The sequence below is a fragment of the Phyllobates terribilis genome, unplaced genomic scaffold (genome assembly GCF_046119375.1).
Source record: "Phyllobates terribilis strain yellow unplaced genomic scaffold, ASM4611937v1 Scaffold_1__5_contigs__length_1240528914, whole genome shotgun sequence".
Classification (NCBI taxonomy): Eukaryota; Metazoa; Chordata; class Amphibia; order Anura; family Dendrobatidae; genus Phyllobates; species Phyllobates terribilis.
Window position 1 is genome coordinate 128,919,830 of NW_027362761.1, and position 20,975 is coordinate 128,940,804.

A 20,975-nucleotide genomic window follows, 5' to 3' on the forward strand; every position below is an offset into this window, starting at 1 on the left:
AGTTCACTCGATAGATCACAATTTTTTTGGAAGCAGATACTTATTTTTTACAATTTTTTTTTATTCTTAAAAGAGAGAAGTGGAGGTGATTTGTAAAATTTTTTCAAAAATGTTTTCTTTTTAACTTACTCTTTATTCATTGTGTCATAGTTAATAAAATTTAAAAAAAGACAAATTAAGTTCAACAGAGGGATGGAACAGGACCGAGGGAAGGTGCACAATCCAGTCCTGATCCCGAACAGAGCTCAAGACGATGCTTTTACAGGAAGATGTCACAGCCAGTATCTGCTGGGTATGATGCGGGCTCAGCTCCTGAACCTGCTCCATACATAGGAACCAAACATAGGATATACAGTCATGGTCAAAAGTTTTGAGAATGACACCAAAATTATATTTTCACATGATCTGCTGGCCTCTGGTTTTTATTAGTGTTTGTCTGATGCTTATATCACATACAGAAATATAATTGCAATCATATTATGAGTACCAATAGGTTATATTGACAGTTAGAATGAGTTAATGCAGCAAGTTAATAGTTGCAGTGTTGCCCCTTCTTCTTCAAGACCTCTGTAATTCTCCCTGGCATGCTCTCAATCAACTTTCGGACCAAATCCTGACTGATAGCAGTCCATTCTTGCATAATCAAGGCTTGCATTTTGCCAGAATTTGTTGGTTTTTGTTTGTCCACCCGTCTCTTGATGATTGACCACAAGTTCTCAATGGGATTAAGATCTGGGGAGTTTCCAGGCCATGGACCCAAAATCTCTATGTTTTGTTCCATGAGCCATTTAGTTATCACCTTTGCTTTATTGCAAGGTGCTCCATCATGCTGGAAAAGGCATTGTTGGGCGCCAAACTCCTCTTGGACGGTTGGGAGAAGTTGCTCTTGGAGGACATTCTGGTACCATTCTTTATTCATGGCTGTGTTTTTAGGCAAGACTGTGAGTGAGCCGATTCCCTTGGCTGAGAAGCAACCCCACACATGAATGGTTTCAGGATGCTTTACAGTTGGCATGAGACAAGACTGGTGGTAGCGCTCACCTCTTCTTCTCCGAATAAGCTGGTTTCCAGATGTCCCAAACAATCGAAAAAGGGATTCATCAGAGAAAATGACTTTGCCCCAGTCCTCAGCAGTCCACTCCCTGTACCTTTTGCAGAATATCAGTTGGTCCCTGATGTTTTTTCTGGAGAGAAGTGGCTTCTTTGCTGCCCTCCTTGAAACCAGCCCTTGCTCAAAGAGTCTCCGCCTCACAGTGCGTGCAGAAGCACTCACACCAGCCTGCTGCCATTCCTGAGCAAGCTCGGCACTGCTGGTAGTCCGATCCCGCAGCTGAAAGTTTTAAGATACGGTCCTGGCGCTTGCTGGTCTTTCTTGGGCGCCCTGGAGCCTTTTTGACAACAATGGAAGCTCTCTCCTTGAAGTTCTTGATGATGCGATAGATTGTTGACTGAGGTGTAATCTTTGTAGCTGCGATACTCTTCCCTGTTAGGCCACTTTTATGCAGTGCAATGATGTCTGCACGTGTTTCTTTAGAGATAACCATGGTTAACTGAAGAGAAACAATGATACCAAGAACCAGCCTCCTTTTAAAGTGTCCAGTGATGTCATTCTTACTTAATCATGACTGATTGATCGCCAGCCCTGTCCTCATCAACACCCACACCTGTGTTAATGGATCAATCACTAAAACGATGTTAGCTGCTCCTTTTAAGGCAGGACTGCAATGATGTTGAAATGTGTTTTGGGGGTTTGAGTTCATTTTCTGGGCAAATATTGACTTTGCAAGTACAGTAATTGCTGTTAAGCTGATCACTCTTTGACATTCAGGAGTATATGCAAATTGCCATTACAAAAAATGAAGCAGTAAACTTTGGAAAAATTACTATTTGTCTCATTCTCAATACTTTTGGCCATGACTGTATAAGTCATACTTGTAACTTCTCTTCTAGATTGCTAATGACTGCTATATGGGATTTCTACAAAAAAAATATTTTTAAGGGGGACAAACTTCTATACAGCTATAACCACTGCTTTCTTATATAAAACATGCTTACTGGTTTAAAAGTGTGTGAATAGAGCCTAAATGTTTCATAATGACTTATTTTTCTTTAGCTTACTGCAAACAAAGACAGTCACCTATCATGTTTGGTGCCTGAGATATTGACTTGGTAAACTTGATTAATTAAAACTGGATTATACACTAAAATATAGATACCTCATAATTATTTAATGCTATTAAGGTAGACATTGTAGGGAATGTCTACTTTTAAACAATTCTGTCATCCTTACTTTGATTCTCCACCATAAATCTATCTTTCTTAATATGCTTAAAGGGAATCTCTCGCAGGTTTTTGCTAACTAATCTGACAATAACCTTATGTGGGGGCAGAGACCCTGATTCTAGTGATGTTTCAATTACTGGGTTGCTTGTTGCAGTTTCAATCAAATCAGGAGCTCTATGTAACTCCACCCCACCAATAATTGGCAGATTTCTGCCTATGCACAGTGTACACAATTGGTTGCCTACCAGTGGTGTGGGCGGGTTTACACAGAGCTCAGCATTCAGAGAACGGATAGATCTGTTTCAGATAAAACAGTAATTTTTATCAAAACAACACCAAGCAGACCAGTAAGTGATACATTGCTGGAATTAGGGTCTCTGCCCCTACATCATGCTGCTCTCAGATTTCATAGCAAAAACTGGATGACAGATTTCCTTTAAAAAAAAAAGTTTACCATTGAAACAATTCATTAGGGATGGCACCGCTTGCTTTTTGAATAGAGCTATCATTTGTCACAGGTGTCCTTGCATTACATAAGAATACATGGCAGCCACTCCCTATGAATGATATGAATAGTTTTAGGACATATTTTTTAATAAACTGGTGTGGAAGGTGGTACATAGAGCAAAACCTCTCACAACCTTTAATGCAGAAATCCACCTTGGCAGGCGCAATGTACAGTGGCATGTAAAAGTTTGGCACCCCTCGTCAAAATTACTGTTATTGTGAACAATTAAGCAAGTTGAAGATGAAATGATCTCTAAAAGGCCTGAAGTTAAAAATGACACATTTCCTTTGTATTTTAGGCAAAAAATATATATATCGTCATATGTTTCATTTTAAAAATTACAAAAATGAAAATGGGTCGATGCAAAACTTTGGCCACCCTTGGAGATCTGTGTGCACAGATAACTTGGACCAAGGTTTCAGTCCTTAATTAGCCTGTTAGGGTTATGGCTTGTATCATCGGTAGGAAAGGCCAGGTGAACTTCCCAGCTTTATAAAATCCCAGCCTCCTCTAATCTTGTGCCAAAAAATCAGTAGCCATGGGGTCTTCTAAGCTGCTTCCTAGCACTCTGAAAATGGTGGAGGCCTTTTGGAGATAATGTCATCTTCAACTTACTTAACTGTTCACAATAACAATAATTTTGACAGGGGTGCACAAACTTTTGCATGCCACTGTATTTAGCTTCTGGTATTAGAGCAAAAAGATGTATACTTCTCTTCAGTTTTTAATTCAATATCATTCATAAAATTACATCAAAAGCTGTATTGTCACTGATCTCTATAAAGAAGGCCTTATACACAGTCGTCTTCTATTTTTCCCATTGTCTTTCAGGGTCTTATGAATCAAAAGACAGCAATATGCTCCTCATTGCCATCTTAGGCTCGGCTGGCATGACCTGTCTAACCATTATACTGGCTTTTTTTATTATGCTGCAACTAAAACGTGCCAATTTCCAACACAGAATGGCTCAAGCCTTCCAGAACGGAGTGGTAGGTTTTGTGACGGTTATATTGTGAATATATTAATAATATTATATTTTTGTTGTATTAAATGTTTTGTACCTTTTGGAACCCTTACAAAGCTATTCAATTCTCATGTCACGTATAGAGATGAGCGTTGTTCTACTCGAACTGTTCGCCAATCTCAAATTCGAGCTGTTTTGGGCGGTGTTCGAGCCGTTCGGCGAACACGAACAATTTGAGAAAAATTCGGCTGTTCGAGGTTATGTTCGATAACTGTTCGTGCACCAAAATCATAACTGGATTTTTTCTCAGTAATGATGAAAATTAATGTTAATACGCAGTTTGAGTGTACAGCGGGGCGGGGGGAGGGGCAGGGGATGGATCTCTGCAGGAACAATGAAGATCTCCATTTTTTTTTCTCTTTCCCGCATTTACAGTGGGGAGGTGCAATCTGTCAGCCTATCAGCAGCGCACACACGGAGCGAAGTGCTTTTTTTCACACAAGCAAGGGCATGTGTCATTGGCAGTGTATGTCACATGTCCTTGCCCTATAAGACCAAGCCATTTTCCCCGTCGCCACCATTTTCTCACTGCTGCAGCTGCGTGTTAGACGGCACCGCTGTTGCTGTGTGCGCTATACCTTGTTAATTTCAAGCCAATTTTCGCACAAATATACAGATAGCTTGGGAGTAGGGAATAGTTGTGATTGCAGTCCTTTTAAGGACTAGGTTACAGGATTTCCTACGACTTTTATCAGGGAGGTCTGTGCTCTTAAATAGATCGGTTGTGGGAGTAAAGACTAATTGTAATTGCAGTCCTTTTCAGGACTAGGTTACATGAGTTCCTATCAGTTTTTGCCAGGCAGGTCTGTGCCAGTGCTGTGCAAGTTTTTTTCACAGCATTTGGCTGAATCTAGCAAAGCTAATCCTTTTTGGCCTATTGCAGAGTGTGTTAGTCAGTGGAGTAGCCTATCTGTGTTGCAAGATATACCACCTGTGTATAGAATACCAATTTTTTTACTGCACCTAGTGAAGTAAAATCTTTTGGGCATAGCATCATTCTATTAGTCCATCTATACTAACCTCCATCAGGTTGCAAATTAAAACTAATTTTTATCTGCATCTACAGTACCTCTGAAAAAATATTTGGGCTTCTAGCAGTGTGTGGGACTTGTTCTATTAGTCCATCTATACTGACCTCCATCAGGTTGCAAACTGAATATATTTTTTTCTGCATCTACCTCTGAAAAAATATTGGGCTTCTAGCTGTGTGTGGGTCTTGTTCTATTAATCCATCTATACTGACCTCCATCAGGTTGCAAACTGAATATATTTTTTTCTGCATCTACCTCTGAAAAAATATTTGGCCTTCTAGTAGTGTGTCGGACTTTCTCTATTAGTCCATCTATACTGACCTCCATCAGGTTGCAAATTAAAACTAATTTTTTTCTGCATCTACCTCTGAAAAAATATTTGGGCTTCTAGCAGTGTGTGGGACTTGTTCTATTAGTCCATCTACACTGACCTCCATCAGGTTGCAAACTGAATATAGTTTTTTCTGCATCTACCTCTGAAAAAATATTGGGCTTCTAGCTGTGTGTGGGTCTTGTTCTATTAATCCATCTATACTGACCTCCATCAGGTTGCAAACTGAATATATTTTTTCTGCATCTACCTCTGAAAAAATATTTGGCCTTCTAGTAGTGTGTCGGACTTTCTCTATTAGTCCATCTATACTGACCTCCATCAGGTTGCAAATTCAAAATAATTTTTTTCTGCATCTAACCCAGCCAATAGTTTTGGCCTAATACCACAGTTTGGCCACTCAGCTCTGCTCGGTTACCATCCATTGTTTTTTTGTGCAAACAACTCCAGAGTTGTGAATTAGTTAACCACCAAAATGAGTGGAAAAAGGCCTGCTGCTGGTGGAAAGGGGAATAGGCGTGTTGGGAAGGGGAAAAAAGGTTGTGTCCGTGGGGTAGGTGTTAAAGCAACAGTAACATCTGCAGAAGAAAGACCATCTTCCAGCCAAACTAAAATGTCTACTTCTTTTAGCGGACAATGTGATAAGATCCCTTTCTTACGGCCACGCCAATCGCTACAAATTCCAGATGAGGCACAAAAACAGCAGGTGCTTCAACGGATATCAAGTGCTCCTTTAAGTGGGCTCTCCTCCACATCAACTTCAACATCACAAATACTCCAGTCCTCAAAGGTGTCACCCAAATCGCACTTGCTTCCTCACAGCTCCCAAATCTCCAGCTGCCCGTCTGAGTATGAGGTAGAACAGATGGTTGAGTCTGCAGAGCTGTTTACTCATACTATAGCCTGGGAATCAGAGGTCGACTCCAGCGCTTCTGTGAATCCAGACGAGGAAATGATCTGCACTGATGCCCAGAATCTTTATGAGTCGGATCCAGGACCAGACGCAGAAGGTTCTGACCATAATGTAGACCCTCATTCCCAAACTGTAACTCCTGTTGGTGGAGACAATGAGGAAGACGATGATAAGACTCAAATACCTGATTGGAGCGACAACTTTAGTTTTTTGTCAGGGCAGGAACAGGTTGGCTCTGAGGACGACGGGTGTGATAACGCACAGGGTGATGATGATGAGGTCGGAGATCCCACTTACTGTCAACCCACAGTCAGCCAAGAGATGAGGTCAGCAGAGGAGGTGGAGGAAGATGCTAGTGACGACGAGGTCAGGTTGCGCCTTCCTGGACAGAGACGTAGTACTGGAAGCACGTCAACAACTGCATCCTCAAACACAACTCTGCCTCTCACCACAAGTCGTGGTGGCTCTTCAGGTCGCATGGGTGCTAAGCCTTGCATAGCCTGGGCATTTTTTCAGATCGATAAAGATGACCCAACTCGTGTTATCTGTAACATTTGTCAGCAAAAGCTAAGTAGAGGCCAAAAAATACATAGTTTGAGTACTTCATGCATGAACCGGCACATGGACATGAAGCATAAGTTGCAGTGGGAAGCTCAGTGTGCTACAATGCGGCCTAGCCGGCCGGGCCAACCACCGTCTGCCATATCTTGTGCATCCGCGGCCTCTTCATCCTCTGTGACTGGGGGGACAGCAGTCACACCTGTTTTGGGGCGCAGACCTGCCACCTCTTTACCCGCAACAGCCAGCGTGATTGGCAGGTCATCATTTTCTTTGGAGGTGGTAACACCAGCTGGTGTTGAGCGCTGTCCGACATCGATAGCACCACCTTTGGATGAAGGCAACCTAACATGTCCGCCTGCATCTTCCTCACAGACCGGCAGTTTGCCGGGGACACCCTTATCAACCCCGTCTAAGCACAATAGCCAGCCCTCGGTCCCTCAGATGTGGACAAGTAAAAGACCATTTCTTCCTAGCCATGAGAAAGCTAAGAGGTTGAATTTCACCATCTGCAAGCTCTTGGCTACAGAAATGCTGCCTTTCCGCCTGGTGGACACAGAGGATTTTCGAGACCTTATGTCCGTCGCAGTGCCCCAGTACCAGATGCCCAGTCGGCACTACTTCTCAAAGAAAGGTGTGCCTGCGCTCCACCAGCATGTCGCACACAACATCACCGCTTCTTTGAGAAACTCTGTGTGTGACAGGGTGCATTTCACCACAGACACTTGGACGAGTAGGCATGGACAGGGGCGTTACATGTCGCTGACTGGGCACTGGGTAACTATGGTGACAGCAGGACAAGGGGCTGCTGTCCAAGTCTTGCCGTCCCCACGAGTTGTACGTCAATCCTCTTTATGTCAAAGTTCCTCCACTGCTTCTGCCTCCTCAACCTCCTCTCGGTCTTCCACCTGCACCCAAAGCCTGTCTGGTCATGCCACAAGCTTTCTAACTGCGCAGAAGGGATCCTGCACACCTCCTTACTATGCTGGCAGTAGGGCTCAACGTCATCAGGCGGTTTTTACATTGAAATGTCTGGGAAATGTGAGTCACACAGCTGAGGAGTTGTGGTCAGCTCTGGAGAACCAATTTCATGAATGGTTGTCTCCACTGGACCTGAAACCAGGGAAGGCCGTGTGCGACAATGCTGCAAACCTGGGTGCGGCCCTTCGCCGGGGCAATGTCACACACGTGCCTTGTATGGCTCACGTGTTGAACCTGGTTGTCCAGCAATTTTTAGCCCACTATCCCAGACTAGATGGCCTTCTGCAGAGGGCACGGTCGCTGTGTGCTCACTTCCGCCGTTCGCATCCCGCAGCTCAGCGACTTACATCTCTACAGAAGTCGTTGGGCCTGCCACTTCACCGGCTAAAATGCGATGTGCCTACCCGGTGGAATTCAACTCTGCACATGTTGCAGCGACTGTGGCAGCACCGACAAGCCCTGGTGCAATACGTTCTGACGTATAGCCTGGGCCAACGAGATTCAGAGGTGGGGCAAATCACGCTGGAGGAGTGGTCTCAGATCAGGGACCTATGCACCCTTCTGCACAGTTTTGAAATGGCGACGAAGATGTTTAGTGCTGACGATGCCATTATCAGCATGACTATTCCGGTGATTTACATGCTGGAGCACATGTTAAACAGAATTCGGAGTCAGGTGGTGGCACAAGAGGAGGTGGAGGAAGTAGAGGAGGAGGAGTTGTATGCGGAAGGGCTAACATCTGCAAGGTTCAGAAGGTCGGCAGCACCAAGGCGGCAGGCATGTGAGGGTGGGGGAGATGGTTTTACCAGGGCGCATGGTAGCAGCCAAACTAGTGAGGAAGGTGCAGGAGCCCAGGAAGAAGTGGAGGACGAACTGATGGAAGACTCATCAGATGAGGGAGACCTTGATCACATTTCTGTTGTGCGAGGTTGGGGGGAGAGGACAGAGGAAGGAAGCATGATTGTTACCTCGCCACCAACACAACAGGGACTTGGTGCTCCTGGATGCGCAACACACATGAGTGCCTTCTTGCTGCACTACCTGCAACATGACCCTCGAATTGTGAGAATTAGAAATAATCCTGACTACTGGGTTGCCACACTGTTAGATCCCCGGTACAAAAGTAAATTTGCAGAAATTATTCCTGCCATAGAAAGGGATGCACGCATGCAGGAGTATCAGCAGAGACTGTTGCAGAATCTTACATGTGCTTTTCCACAAAATACCAGTGGTGCACGTAGTGAATCTCACAGTTCCAACTTGCCAACCGTGGGACCGTCAAGTGTTCAGCACTCAAACCGTAACAGAACCACAGTATCTGCTGGTAACATCAATTTTGCGGAATCATTTCACCACTTTTTTAGCCCATCCTTTGCAAGGCCACAGGAGACAAGAAGGCTGACACATAGTCAACGCCTAGAGACGATGGTACAGGAGTATCTCCAAGTAAACATTGAAGCCACGACTGTGTCACTGGACCCTTGCTCTTTTTGGGCTTCCAATCTGGATAAATGGCCGGAGCTAGCCACTTACGCCTTGGAGATCTTGTCATGCCCCGCAGCCAGCGTTCTGTCTGAACGTGTGTTCAGCGCTGCTGGTGGTGTGCTGACAGATAAGCGCACGCGGCTCTCCACTGATAATGTAGACAGACTCACGTTCATAAAGATGAACAAATCATGGATCCGAAATGACTTTTCTACCCCTGTGTCATCCTGGGGAGAGTAAAAGCTTGATGATTGGTTAAAATCACCCTACCAAACGTTTTAAGCTTTCAAATTACTAATCATGTTTATCTGTATCTTGATTGGAAAATAATTTGGGCTTTTTAGCAGTGTGCAGCACTGATCCTATTAGGCCATCTATAATAAGCTCCACCAGATTTAAAATTAAAAATAATTTTTAGCTGCATCTAGCCCGGAAAATAATTTTGGGGCTCCGAGATGCGCAAGACACATAAGTGCCTTCTTGTTGCACTACCTGCAGCATGACCCTCATATTGTCAGAATTCGAAGTAATCATGACTACTGGGTTGCCACACTCTTAGATCCCCTAAACTTTTCGATCAACCTTTTCATTTTAATAAAGACCAAAAAAATGGTCATTTTTGAAATTATAAGCATTAGCAGGTTGTTAGAAACTGAAATCAAACAGTTTTCAACTCAAAACTTTATTCTAGGTGATGTTACATTTTCACATAGGACCCCTTGTTCGAAAGGAGCTTCTGAACTCTCTCGTCCATTGAATTTGTCAGGTTTTGGATGGTTTCTGCTTCAATTGTTTTGCATGAGGACAGAATACCCTCCCAGAGCTGTTGCTTAGATGTGAACTGCCTCCCGCCATCATAGACACTCCTTTTAATGATGCTCCAAAGGTTCTGAATGGGGTAGAGGTCAGGGGAGCATGGGGGTCACACCATAAGTTTGTCCCCTTTTATGCCCATATCAGCCAGAGATGCAGATGTTTTATGTGCAGCATGAGATGGTGCATTATCATGCAGAAAAATGATCTTGCTGTGAAATACACGGTTCTTCTTCTTGAACCATGGCAGGAAGTGCTGTTTGAGAAAATCCACATACATTATGGAGTTCATCTTTAGCGCCTTCAGGGATCCTAAAGGGGCCGACAATCTCTCTCCCCATGATTCCAGCCCAAAACATTACTCCACCTCCTCCTTGTTGGCGCTGTAGCCGTGTTTGCGTGGGGTGTCCATCAACCAGCCATCCTCCACTCCATCCATCTGGACCATCGGCACTCATCCGTGAACAAAACAGTTTTGAAATCAGTCTTCATGTAATGTTTGGCCCACTGGAGCCGTTTCTGCTTGTGTGAAGTGGATAGAGGAGGTCGACAGGATGGCGTATGCACAGCTGCAAACCTCTGAAGGACCCTGCATCTTGTTGTTCGGGGGACGTTGGAGGCACAAGCAGCTTCAAAAACTTGTCTGCTGCTATGACAAGGCTTTTTTGCCGCTGCTCTTTCAAGCTGACGTAATTGCCTGTAGGAAAGAGTCCTCAATTTGCCCTTATCAGCACGCACACGTGTGTACTGTGAATCAGCTACATACTTCTTGATTGCCAAGACACTTCATCCTGATCATCGCACAATGTTGATTGTAGTCATGCCTTGACCTAAACACTCCACAATTTGTTGCTTCTCAGCAGCCGACACATCCTTTTTCTTTCCCATTTTGGCAGAAAATGTAGGCTGCTTAATAATGTGAGAGAGCCTTCTTAAGTAGTCTTGCCTTTCATTGGACACACCTGCCAAACTAATTAGCACAGGTGTCTGCAATTGCTTACAGTGATATAAAGAGCCCTGACACACATCACCATCAATGAGTTTAACTGACAAACAAACAAATTCTTCCCTTATCACTCCTAAACACTTTTTGCATAATAATTTGGAACGCGGTGTACATGTGCTTTTCCACAAAACACCAGCGGTTCACGTAGTGAATCTTACAGTTCTAACTTGCCAACCGTGGTCTGTATGGAATTGTTCAATAAAGGGCCCAAAATTAAGATAACATAGATGGGAGAGGTCTCTATGAATAGGAATTCCTAAGTATTTGATACCCTGTGAGGGCCAGGCAAAGGGAAAGTTGGACTGGATGGAATCCTATATGGATTTGGGGAGGGAGACATCGAGGGCCTCAGACTTCGCTGCATTGATTTTAAAATTTTACCATGTAACAAAGTGATCTATTTCAGCCATAACAGCATGGATGGATATATGTGATTGAGTGATATATACTAGGACATCATCAGCAAATAGAGAGCACTTGTACTCGGTGCCTCCCACCTCAATCCACCTAATATTGGGGTTATGGCGAATTGATGAGAGCAGGTGCTCCGTCACTAGGATGTATAAGAGAGGGGACAGAGGACATCCCTACCTTGTCCCATTGGTGATTGTGAAAGGTGATGAAAATGTTCTGACGCACCCCCTGGGCCTTGGGACACCCGGAGCCGGACCCTTTTTGGTGGATGCTGGTGGTTGTAGTCTTCGTGGCGGCGACCCGGTTCCGTGGCTCAGGGCGGTCAAACCAGTGGCGGAACTATTTATGTGGTTTTGATGTTTAAATGTCCGACTACGCCACCCGTGGATTGCGGTCAGAGTGAACCGCCGCTACAGGGCAGACCGCTGAGGCTGGTGTTGTGGGTGCAGCAGAGCGTAGCATAACTCCCCACGGGAGGAGTATAGCCTCAGGGCAGTGTATGCGGAGGATGGGGGTGATGGTGCAGGGCAGCAGCAGTAACGACACGGAGTCAGTGATGCAGTCCAGGGCCTTTACTTACAGTTCTTATTATCCAGACCACGTCTGCAGGTAACGGCTGCCCACGTCGTACTGTGCTCACCAGGTGAGGGGCTCAGACAACTCCCAGATAACTTTGGAGCACTTCACAGGACCCCCTTTGTGTGTCCTTTGTCTGGCCTTTCTTACCAACACTTCTGTCCGGCTGCCTCGGGCCTCCTCTTGGTAAACTTGGCGCCAGTTTCCCTGACCCTATGTGGTGCCTTCCTAGCGGGTGTAGCGAGGGGCTGCGCCACATAAAATGTCAGAGCCTCCGGTTTCTAGCTGAGGGTCGTTTCCTGCCTCCACTAGTTCGGGGACCGGTCTCCCCCTTTGGCCTGACCCCTCCACGCAGGTGGATTCGGGCGTGCGGTGGCGACTCGCCCGTCCGCACCCCTGGGATCCCTTCATTCCTCGTTCCTGGAGCCTTCTCCGCTCCTCTTCCTTCCTTCTCCCTCTTCCAGGCCTGGGCCTCTGTTACTAGGCCCGCCTCCGGAGCAGAGCTCATGCAGAGCCCCTGCTCCCTGCCACTTCTGCTCAGACTTCTCTGCACTGAACTAAGATGGTGCCCACCTTTTATACTCCCTTCTCAATGCACCCAGGAACTGCTTCCTCCCTGCTCCTGCACTACAGGGTTCCCCTTCCTCAGTGTTCCCTCCCCCCACTCCAGCCAGGGACAGGGACTGTCGTGCCCATCTCAGGGGCATATTGGTCGCCCTGCCCCACGGCAATGTGGTGTAATGCATGCAGGTGTCGGGTCCTGATCCACACTCCATCATTACCTGAGAGTGAGATATCACACCTCTGGGTGAGGTGCAATACGTCTGTAGCAACCGAGCCCTCAGGGTGCTACAGTTCCATTTATCTTCAGCCTAGGTGACGTATTGCGATACAGGGCCGTGATTTTGGCTATAAAAGGGTCCCCTAGACCCCTACCCCAAGCTTTTTAAGAGAATCATATATGGCGTGCCAGGAGACTCTATGGAATGCTTTCTCAGCATCCAACGAGAGTATCTAATTACAAATTTTTAACTGCATCTAGCCCAGGAAATACTTTGTGCCTAGTAGCAGTGTCTGCTAGTCAGCGGATTATCCCGCCTGTTAAGCAAGCTACACCACCTGTAGTTTAGACACTTAATTTTTTCAAAGGAAATGCTTCGGGACCATGGGATACTCAGTGAAGAGCATCAGGAGGCACCCCAAGACATAGGGGCTGGGACTGGCAGTAGGATGCCTTGCGGTGGACAGCCGAGCTCGATCCTTATAAAAGCTTTTTAACTGCAGCAGCTTTAGTGGACGCTACTGGAGCTGGAATTACGCGGCTGCTGGCATGAGACTTGCCCTCCAATAGATCCTTGTAAATGGATTTAAAGTGTATTCATTCAAATTAGAGAGACAATTTAAATTAAAAAGCTTAGAGCTGCCTCCACCACAGGGGGGCTCGCTCGACCCACCAGCGGACAGGCACCAGTATTGGGAGAGGGGGGCTGGCCATCAGGGTTCACCGCGGCTCTGGCACAAACCCGGCGACACGGAGGTGGCACGGGCAGGAGCGGACTGGCCGTGTCGGCTTCTCACTTTTTGGATTTTAGAAGGGCATGACATGCCTATATCTGTGTCTCCCCCTCCTTTTACTCCTCCACCTCTTTTATTTTCGCATGACTATATGTACTTGTCACTTTTCCATGTGTTAGTTGTGTCTTCTGAGCAGTTTGTCAGCTTTTGGACACCTTTGAAGGTGTTTTCTATGTGTTTCTATGTGTTTTTGTTTGCCTGCCATTGGTTTTAACGGTGTTCGAAGGTGTTCGACGAACAGTTCGACGAACAGTTCGGCGAACACACGGGTGTTCGACGAACCGAACCGAACTCGAACACTACGGGGGTGGCTCAACACTAGTCACGTACTGTTAAATTTGACTTTTCTATAATTTTCCTCTGAAAAGAATAGCCAGGGGCAGTAAACCTAAACAATATTTTCAGCAAATAAAGGTTCATTCAGCTAGTTAAAGGGAATCTGTCACCACGATTTTGCTACTCAATTTGAGAGCAGTATGATGTAGGGACAAGTGCTGATTTCAACAATGTACAATGGATAAAAAAGTCTAAACACCACTGTTAAAATGCCAAGTTTTTGTCATATAAAAAAATCATATAAAGAAAAATCATTTCAGAAGTTTTTCTGCCTTTAATGTTACCTATAATATGTATGTACAACATACAGTAACTGAAAAACAAACTGAAATCTTTTCAGGTGGAAAATGAAAAATGAAGAACTAAAATAATGTGGTTGCACACTCTTAAACTAATACTTTATTGATATACCCTTTGAATTTAAGATAGCATTCAGTCTTTTTAGGTGGAAGTCTATCAGCATGACACATCTAAATTGACAATCTTTGCCCACTCTTACTTGCGGTAATGCTTCAAGTCTGTCAGATTGCAAGGTCCTCTCCTGTGTCCAAAGCCCTCCTCAGGTCAACCCACAGATTTTCAATTGAATTCAGGTCTGGGCTCTGGCTGGGCAATTCCAAAACTTTGATCTGCTTCTGGTGAAGCCACTCTTTTGTTGATTTGCTTAGACATGCTAAGAACCATTGTTGTTTCAAAAGGTGAAATTCTTCTTGATCTTTAGCTTTTAACAAATGCCTTAAAGTTTTGATGCAAAATTGACTGATATTTGGAACTGTTCATAATTCTCTCCACCTTGACTAAAGACCCAGTTCCAGCTCCCAAAAAACAGCCACAAAGCATAGTACTGTGTCCACCATGCTTCACTCTGGGTATGACATTCTTAAAGTAATTCTTAGTGTCGGCTTTGTACAGAACATATCTTTTGGAATTATGACCAAAAAGTTTATCTTTGGTCTCATCATACAATAACACATTTTCCCACATTCTTTGGTATACTCGATGTAGGTTTTAGCAAAACATAGCTGGGCTTGGATGTTTTTGTTTGTAAGATAAGGCTTCTGTCTTGCCATCCTACTGCGCAGGGTAGACATATACAAATACAGGAGATTGTTGTCACATGCAGTACACAACCAGTACTTGGCAGAAATTCCTGCAGCGCCTTTAGTGTTGCTGTAGGCCTCTTGGAAGGCTTTCAAACTAATTTTCTACATGCATTTTCATCAATTTTTGAGGGACATCTAGTTCTAGGTAATGGCACTGTTGTGCCAAATTTCAGCCACTTCTTGATGATCGTCCTCACAGGGTTCCATGGTATATCTAATGCCTTTGAAATATTTTTGCATTCTTCTCCTGACTGATAATTTTCAGCAATGCCATCCCTTTGTTGTGTTGTAAGCTGTTTAGGACCATAGCTTTTGCTATAAATTGCAACTATGAAAATATCAGGATAATCCTACTAGTACAACTAAGCTTAAATACAGGGTCAATTAGAATCACTTTAGATGGTGGCAGCTGTATACGGCCCTTTGTTTAACATTTGAACACAACCACATGCCCAATCATAAGAGGGTGTTCACACTTATGCAACCACTTTGTTTTAATTTTGTTATTTTTATTTTGCCCTCAAAATTATATTAATTTGTTTCTCAATGGATTTGTTAAGATTATGGGTGGAAAAAGATTTCAAATGATTCCTCTTGGTAAGATTTTTTTGCCATGACAATAACCTGGCATTTGAACAGGGGTGTGTAGACTTTTATCCACTTTTTCACTCCCTGGGCTTTGTATTATTTTTTTTTTATATATAAAATCACTGTTTGTCTGCTGCAGATCTACCAGTTCTCTAAATGCTGATCTCTGTGTGACCAGCCCATACCACTGATTGACAGCTTTCTGTGTACACTGTGCATAGGCAGAAAGTTGTCAATCAGTGGTGGGGACAAGGTTATACAGAGCTCGTGAATATGTAGGGCTACATGGCAACAGGTTTACTAGTTCTCTAGTGATAATCTCCTGCTGAAAAAACTGTGATTTTATCAAAACTACGCCATGCCCCCCATTAAGTGATACATCCCAGGCGTCTGTATCTCCGTCTTTAAATTATGCTCCTCTCAGATTATGTAGTAAAAATCTGGTGACCGCTTCCCTTTAAATAAAAAATGATTGCAGTAGAGATAAATAAGTATATGTGCATGCAGGCAGAGGCTTGTTAGTAACTGCCAGCAGGCGGGGAGAAGCAGCTGGAGAACCGCCTGTATGACTAGTCAATTGGACGGCTGCGTCCCCAGCGGTGATTAAAAGTATGTTTTTCTCTGAAACGGCGCAGCATTTCAGAGTAAAATATACATGGCTATGATTGCACAGTCAGGAGCTGATACATGCTGGCCATAGTTTGGGCAGCATGTATCAGCTGACAGGTTCCCTTTAAATTCTTAATACCCTGATCACTCTTTCTAAGCCACTCATGTACTCTGAACTATTATTATTTCACATATCAGTTTTTAATGATTTTAGTGCTATTTTCTAGTGTAATTGTTAGTGCAGTATATTGGTAGTGTATACAGACTAAAATGTCACCAGTCTCATCACCATTACTTTATTTATTCAGAGAGAAGAACCGGTTGTGCAGTTTAATGCTGGAACACTCAACCATTTAAGAAAGGCTAAAAACAGCCCAGAGCCCGTGGAGTACCCAGTTTTGGAATGGAATGATATAAAATTTCAGGATGTTATTGGTGAAGGGAATTTTGGGCAAGTCCTTAAGGCTCGTATTAAAAAGGATGGTCTACGTATGGATGCGGCTATTAAAAGAATGAAAGGTATACCTGACTGAAATCCTATCTGTGAAAATGCACAATATTGTAACTGAAAACCCACAACTTTTATGATATAGCCCGACATTTAAAAAAATGTACAAAACAACTTAAATATAGAATGCATACTCACCTGCTGGGACAGGAAGTGCTAACATCTGATTCTTCGATCACCGCTGAGGCATGTGATTGACTGCAACTGTCATATGACTAGAGTAGGCCGTCATCCCATGTGCTTTGGATGGCGTGCCATTCCAGTGAACTGACAGCTACAGCCAATCATAGGTGGCAAGTGACCAAAGAACAAGGCATCGTCCCTTCCCAACGCTGAAGCCACTAGGGTTACTTTGGGGAAGAATGCACTCTTTTACAATGCTTTTATATTCCCTTCCTTCTGTACATTTTTTTAAAGATGGACAAATGTCCATAGTCAGAAAAATAAAGGAGATTCTTTGTCTTTAGAGAATATTTTTAATTGGTCCTATCAAAGAATAAATTATTGCAAATAGCTAAAAGATCAAACTAATAGACCAGAGGCAGGCAAAGTCAGCAGTTCTAGACAAAAATTACTGCAATACAGAAAGTTAACACAAATACTAATTTTAATGAAAAAATCCAGACATTAAAATCAACATCCACACACAGAAAGTATATAATTATTAAATAATGAAACTGCTATGGATATAACCCACAAAGAAATACCGGATATAGAAATATATATATATATACTGTATATTTACCTATGGTGATTAAATGACTGTAGCAATATACCAATTCCCCCATTATTGCCACTTTGTTCAATATGTCACGGAATAAATTCAAATAATATGCCCCATAACACTGAAACGCAGTTGAAAATTGCTAGTATCAATGACTTGACAGCTTTAACACTCATTAAAAGATGACTTGATGGGTCTGTAAAACAGATCGACACTGAGCTGAAATTATGATCCACAGTCCTGGTACTGAAGTCACATGCAAATGCAAGAGTATTGAAGTAATTTTTTGTGCCTTGACTTGGACAGTCGTTAAATGGTTGTTCTTGTCTTCTTCTGCAGGAGCACACTGCTCCCCTGCCTCCCATCTTCCTGCTTGCGGTGTGCTACTGGTTGGAAGCGCAGTCGCATTGTAGCTGGCTGGATCACTGGAGCTCATTGTTAGCTCCCAATCGGATGATAATCGCTCTTCATAAGATTCTATGAAGAGTCCAGGGGGAGTAAAAGGAAGGAGACACTGATATCCCACTGCAAGTTCTCCTGATATTACAGTTACACTTTAAGGCTGCGTGCCCACGAAGCGTTTATGCTGCGGAATTTACGCAGCATAAACGCTTGGGAAACTCTTGGTAATCCGTCCCCCATGGTCCCCAATGACAAGTCGCAATGTCAATGCCCATGCTGCGGATTTTTCCGCAGCATTTATGCTGCGCTCAAAAATCCGCAGCATGTCCATTAATTTTGCGGACCCGCATTGGACCGTGTGACATCCGCATCACTACATGTGCACAAGCGGATATCACACGGTTCAATGTGTGGATGGTACCCAGGTCTGGAGTAGAGGAGACTCTCATCCAGACCTGGGTACCATAGAAACTGTAAAAAAAAAGAATTTAAAATAAAAAATAAAGATTATACTCACCTTCCGATGTCCTCCCGGTGTTTTCTCCCCTCCATCTAGTCTGCTGTATGGGTCGCGGTGTTGTGAAGGACCTGCCATGACGTCATTGAGTCATGTGACCTGTCACATGACTCAATGACATCACCGCAGGTCCTTCACACCACCGCGAGCAGTGCAAGAGACCGGACGCAGCAGAGAAAACACCGGGAGGACATCAGAAGGTGAGTATAATCTTTTTTTTTTATTTTTTACCATTCTTATTCTTTTTTTTTAACTATTACTTGGTCACACTATATAAATCCATGCCGGATGCATGGATTTGTATAGTGTGAACAAGTTGTCAAGCACTTTTCCAAGTGATGCTAAAATCGCTTGGAAAGGCGCTTGATAACCCGCATGCAAAAACGCGTGACAAACGCTTCTACCTGGTGGGAAAAATGCATGTAAAAACCGCATGCGTTTTTCCTTCCAGGGAGAAGCGGAAAAATCTGCAGCATTTCTGCATCGTAGGCACATAGCCAAACAATGGCCTCTAGCCTGCTGTTTATTTGCAGATTATGGGCTGAATAAACCACAGCTGCAAACTTTAATACAATCAATAAAGGAATTGTAACAGATCGTTAACCTAAATATGTTAATCAGATTTAGTTTCCTACTACTAGGAGATTTCAATAGAAGAAAGAGGATTTCACATCTTTTACTATCAACAGTAAATATTGGTATTTTGTTTGCTCTTAGAATATGCATCAAAGGATGATCACCGAGATTTTGCAGGAGAGCTCGAAGTCCTTTGTAAACTGGGAAGTCACCCCAATATTATAAATCTTTTAGGAGCCTGTGAACATCGAGGTTAGTATAAATGGATCATTCATTCTGTAAGTGTCTGGGGATCTCTCTTCATTTTAATGCTTCCTCTGCTCTCCTCTGTGCTTTTACTCCTATCTCATGAGCAGAAATCAGTAAATTTATCTTCATAATACCATAATATAGCATAATGCACGCAAGGATGGGATTCAAACAGGTTCCCTATTTGATAGGAACCCACGCCCATTTAAAAGCCACACCTATTTTACAAGTGACACCACAAACCGCTAAATACAAGTAACGATAGCTAAAAGTAAAAAGTCTTTTCCCTTCTTACCCTACCTATACCTTCATCTATAGCTGGGGTGGGGAACCTCAGGTCAGCGGCCTGTTTATGGCCCTTGATGACCTTTTATCTGGCCCCCAGGCAGATTGCTGAGGATCGCAGTACTTGGGCTGGCAGCTGTATTTTGACAGCAGCCGGCCCATTCATTTCTTCATGCTCTGAATGCTGAGGCGCATGCAATGAAAGATTACGTCCTGACGCCAGTGCTAGTCTCAGGATATACTTTGTGGGTGGAGTTAGCATGTAATTCATATGGCCCCCGAAGGTTGTTATAAATATCCAAATGTCCCTTTGCAGAAAAAAGATTCCCCACCCCTGATTTATAGTCTCATTGCCTCCTGTCAAGTACACGTTGTTCCAGTCACACTGTCACTTCTTAGTATGGTGTATTGTATTATTTTTCTATAAGTTTTTAAAATTAGTACTAAGGAACTCTGCTCAAATTAAAAAGAATGACCTCCTGTCCATCTGTCACCTCAGCTGTCTGCTGCATCTAATTTCTGGCCTCCGCAGCCACAGGCCAAATATGTGTTAAATACCTTCACCAGACCACATGTTACTACTGCACAGTGACCGAATAATACCGCATACAAGGGACAAATACCGCCACACCATTACCAGATCACATATTACCACCAAATAGTGACCTAATAATACCACATACAAGGGAAAAATACCACCACACCATGACCAGACCACATATTACCACCAAATAGTGACCGAATATTACCACATACAAAGGACAAATACTGCCACACCATGATCAGACCACATATCACCACCACATAGTGACTGAATAATACCAAATACAAGGAACAAATACTGACTTACCATGACCAGACCACATATTACCACCACATAGTGACCAAATATTACCACATACAAAGGACAAATACCGCCATACCATGACCAGACTACATATTTCCACCAAATAGTAATGAAATAATACCACATACAAGGGATAAATACCACCATACCATGACCAGACTACATATTACTACCACATAGTGACCAAATACATTTAAGAGACAAATACCATCACTCCATGACTGGACCCCATATTACCACATAGTGACCAAATAATATCACATACAAGATACAAATACTGCCACACCATGACTAGCTCCCATATTACCACCACATAGTGACCAAATACAACATACAAAGGACAAATACCACCACACCATGACCAGACCATATATTACAACCACATAGTGACCAAATACTACATACACATACACTGCCGCACCATGACCAGACTGCATATTACCACATAGCGACCAGATGCCACATACAAGGGACAAATACTGCCACATGATGACCAGACCACATATTACCACCACATAATGACCAAATACCACATACAAGGGTCAAATACCACCACACCATGACCAGACCATATATTACCACCACATAGTGACCAAATACTACATTAAAAGGACAAATACTGCCACACCATGACCAGACCACATATTACTACCACATAGTGACCAAATACTACATGAAAAGGACAAACACTGCCACACCATGACCAGACCACATATTACCACCACATAGTGAC

General features: G+C 43.6%; 1 protein-coding gene across 5 annotated transcripts in view; it reads left to right on the forward strand.

Annotated features, from left to right (window-relative positions):
* TEK (TEK receptor tyrosine kinase) overlaps window positions 1-20,975 on the forward strand; it is a 194,271-nt gene that overhangs the window by 153,165 nt on the left and 20,131 nt on the right. For all 5 annotated transcript variants that reach the window (XM_073667297.1, XM_073667306.1, XM_073667279.1 and 2 more), the window contains 3 exons: window positions 3,623-3,780; window positions 16,443-16,653; window positions 19,003-19,113. In XM_073667297.1, coding sequence (XP_073523398.1) covers window positions 3,623-3,780; window positions 16,443-16,653; window positions 19,003-19,113 — 480 coding nt within the window. The remainder of the gene's footprint in view (window positions 1-3,622; window positions 3,781-16,442; window positions 16,654-19,002; window positions 19,114-20,975) is intronic.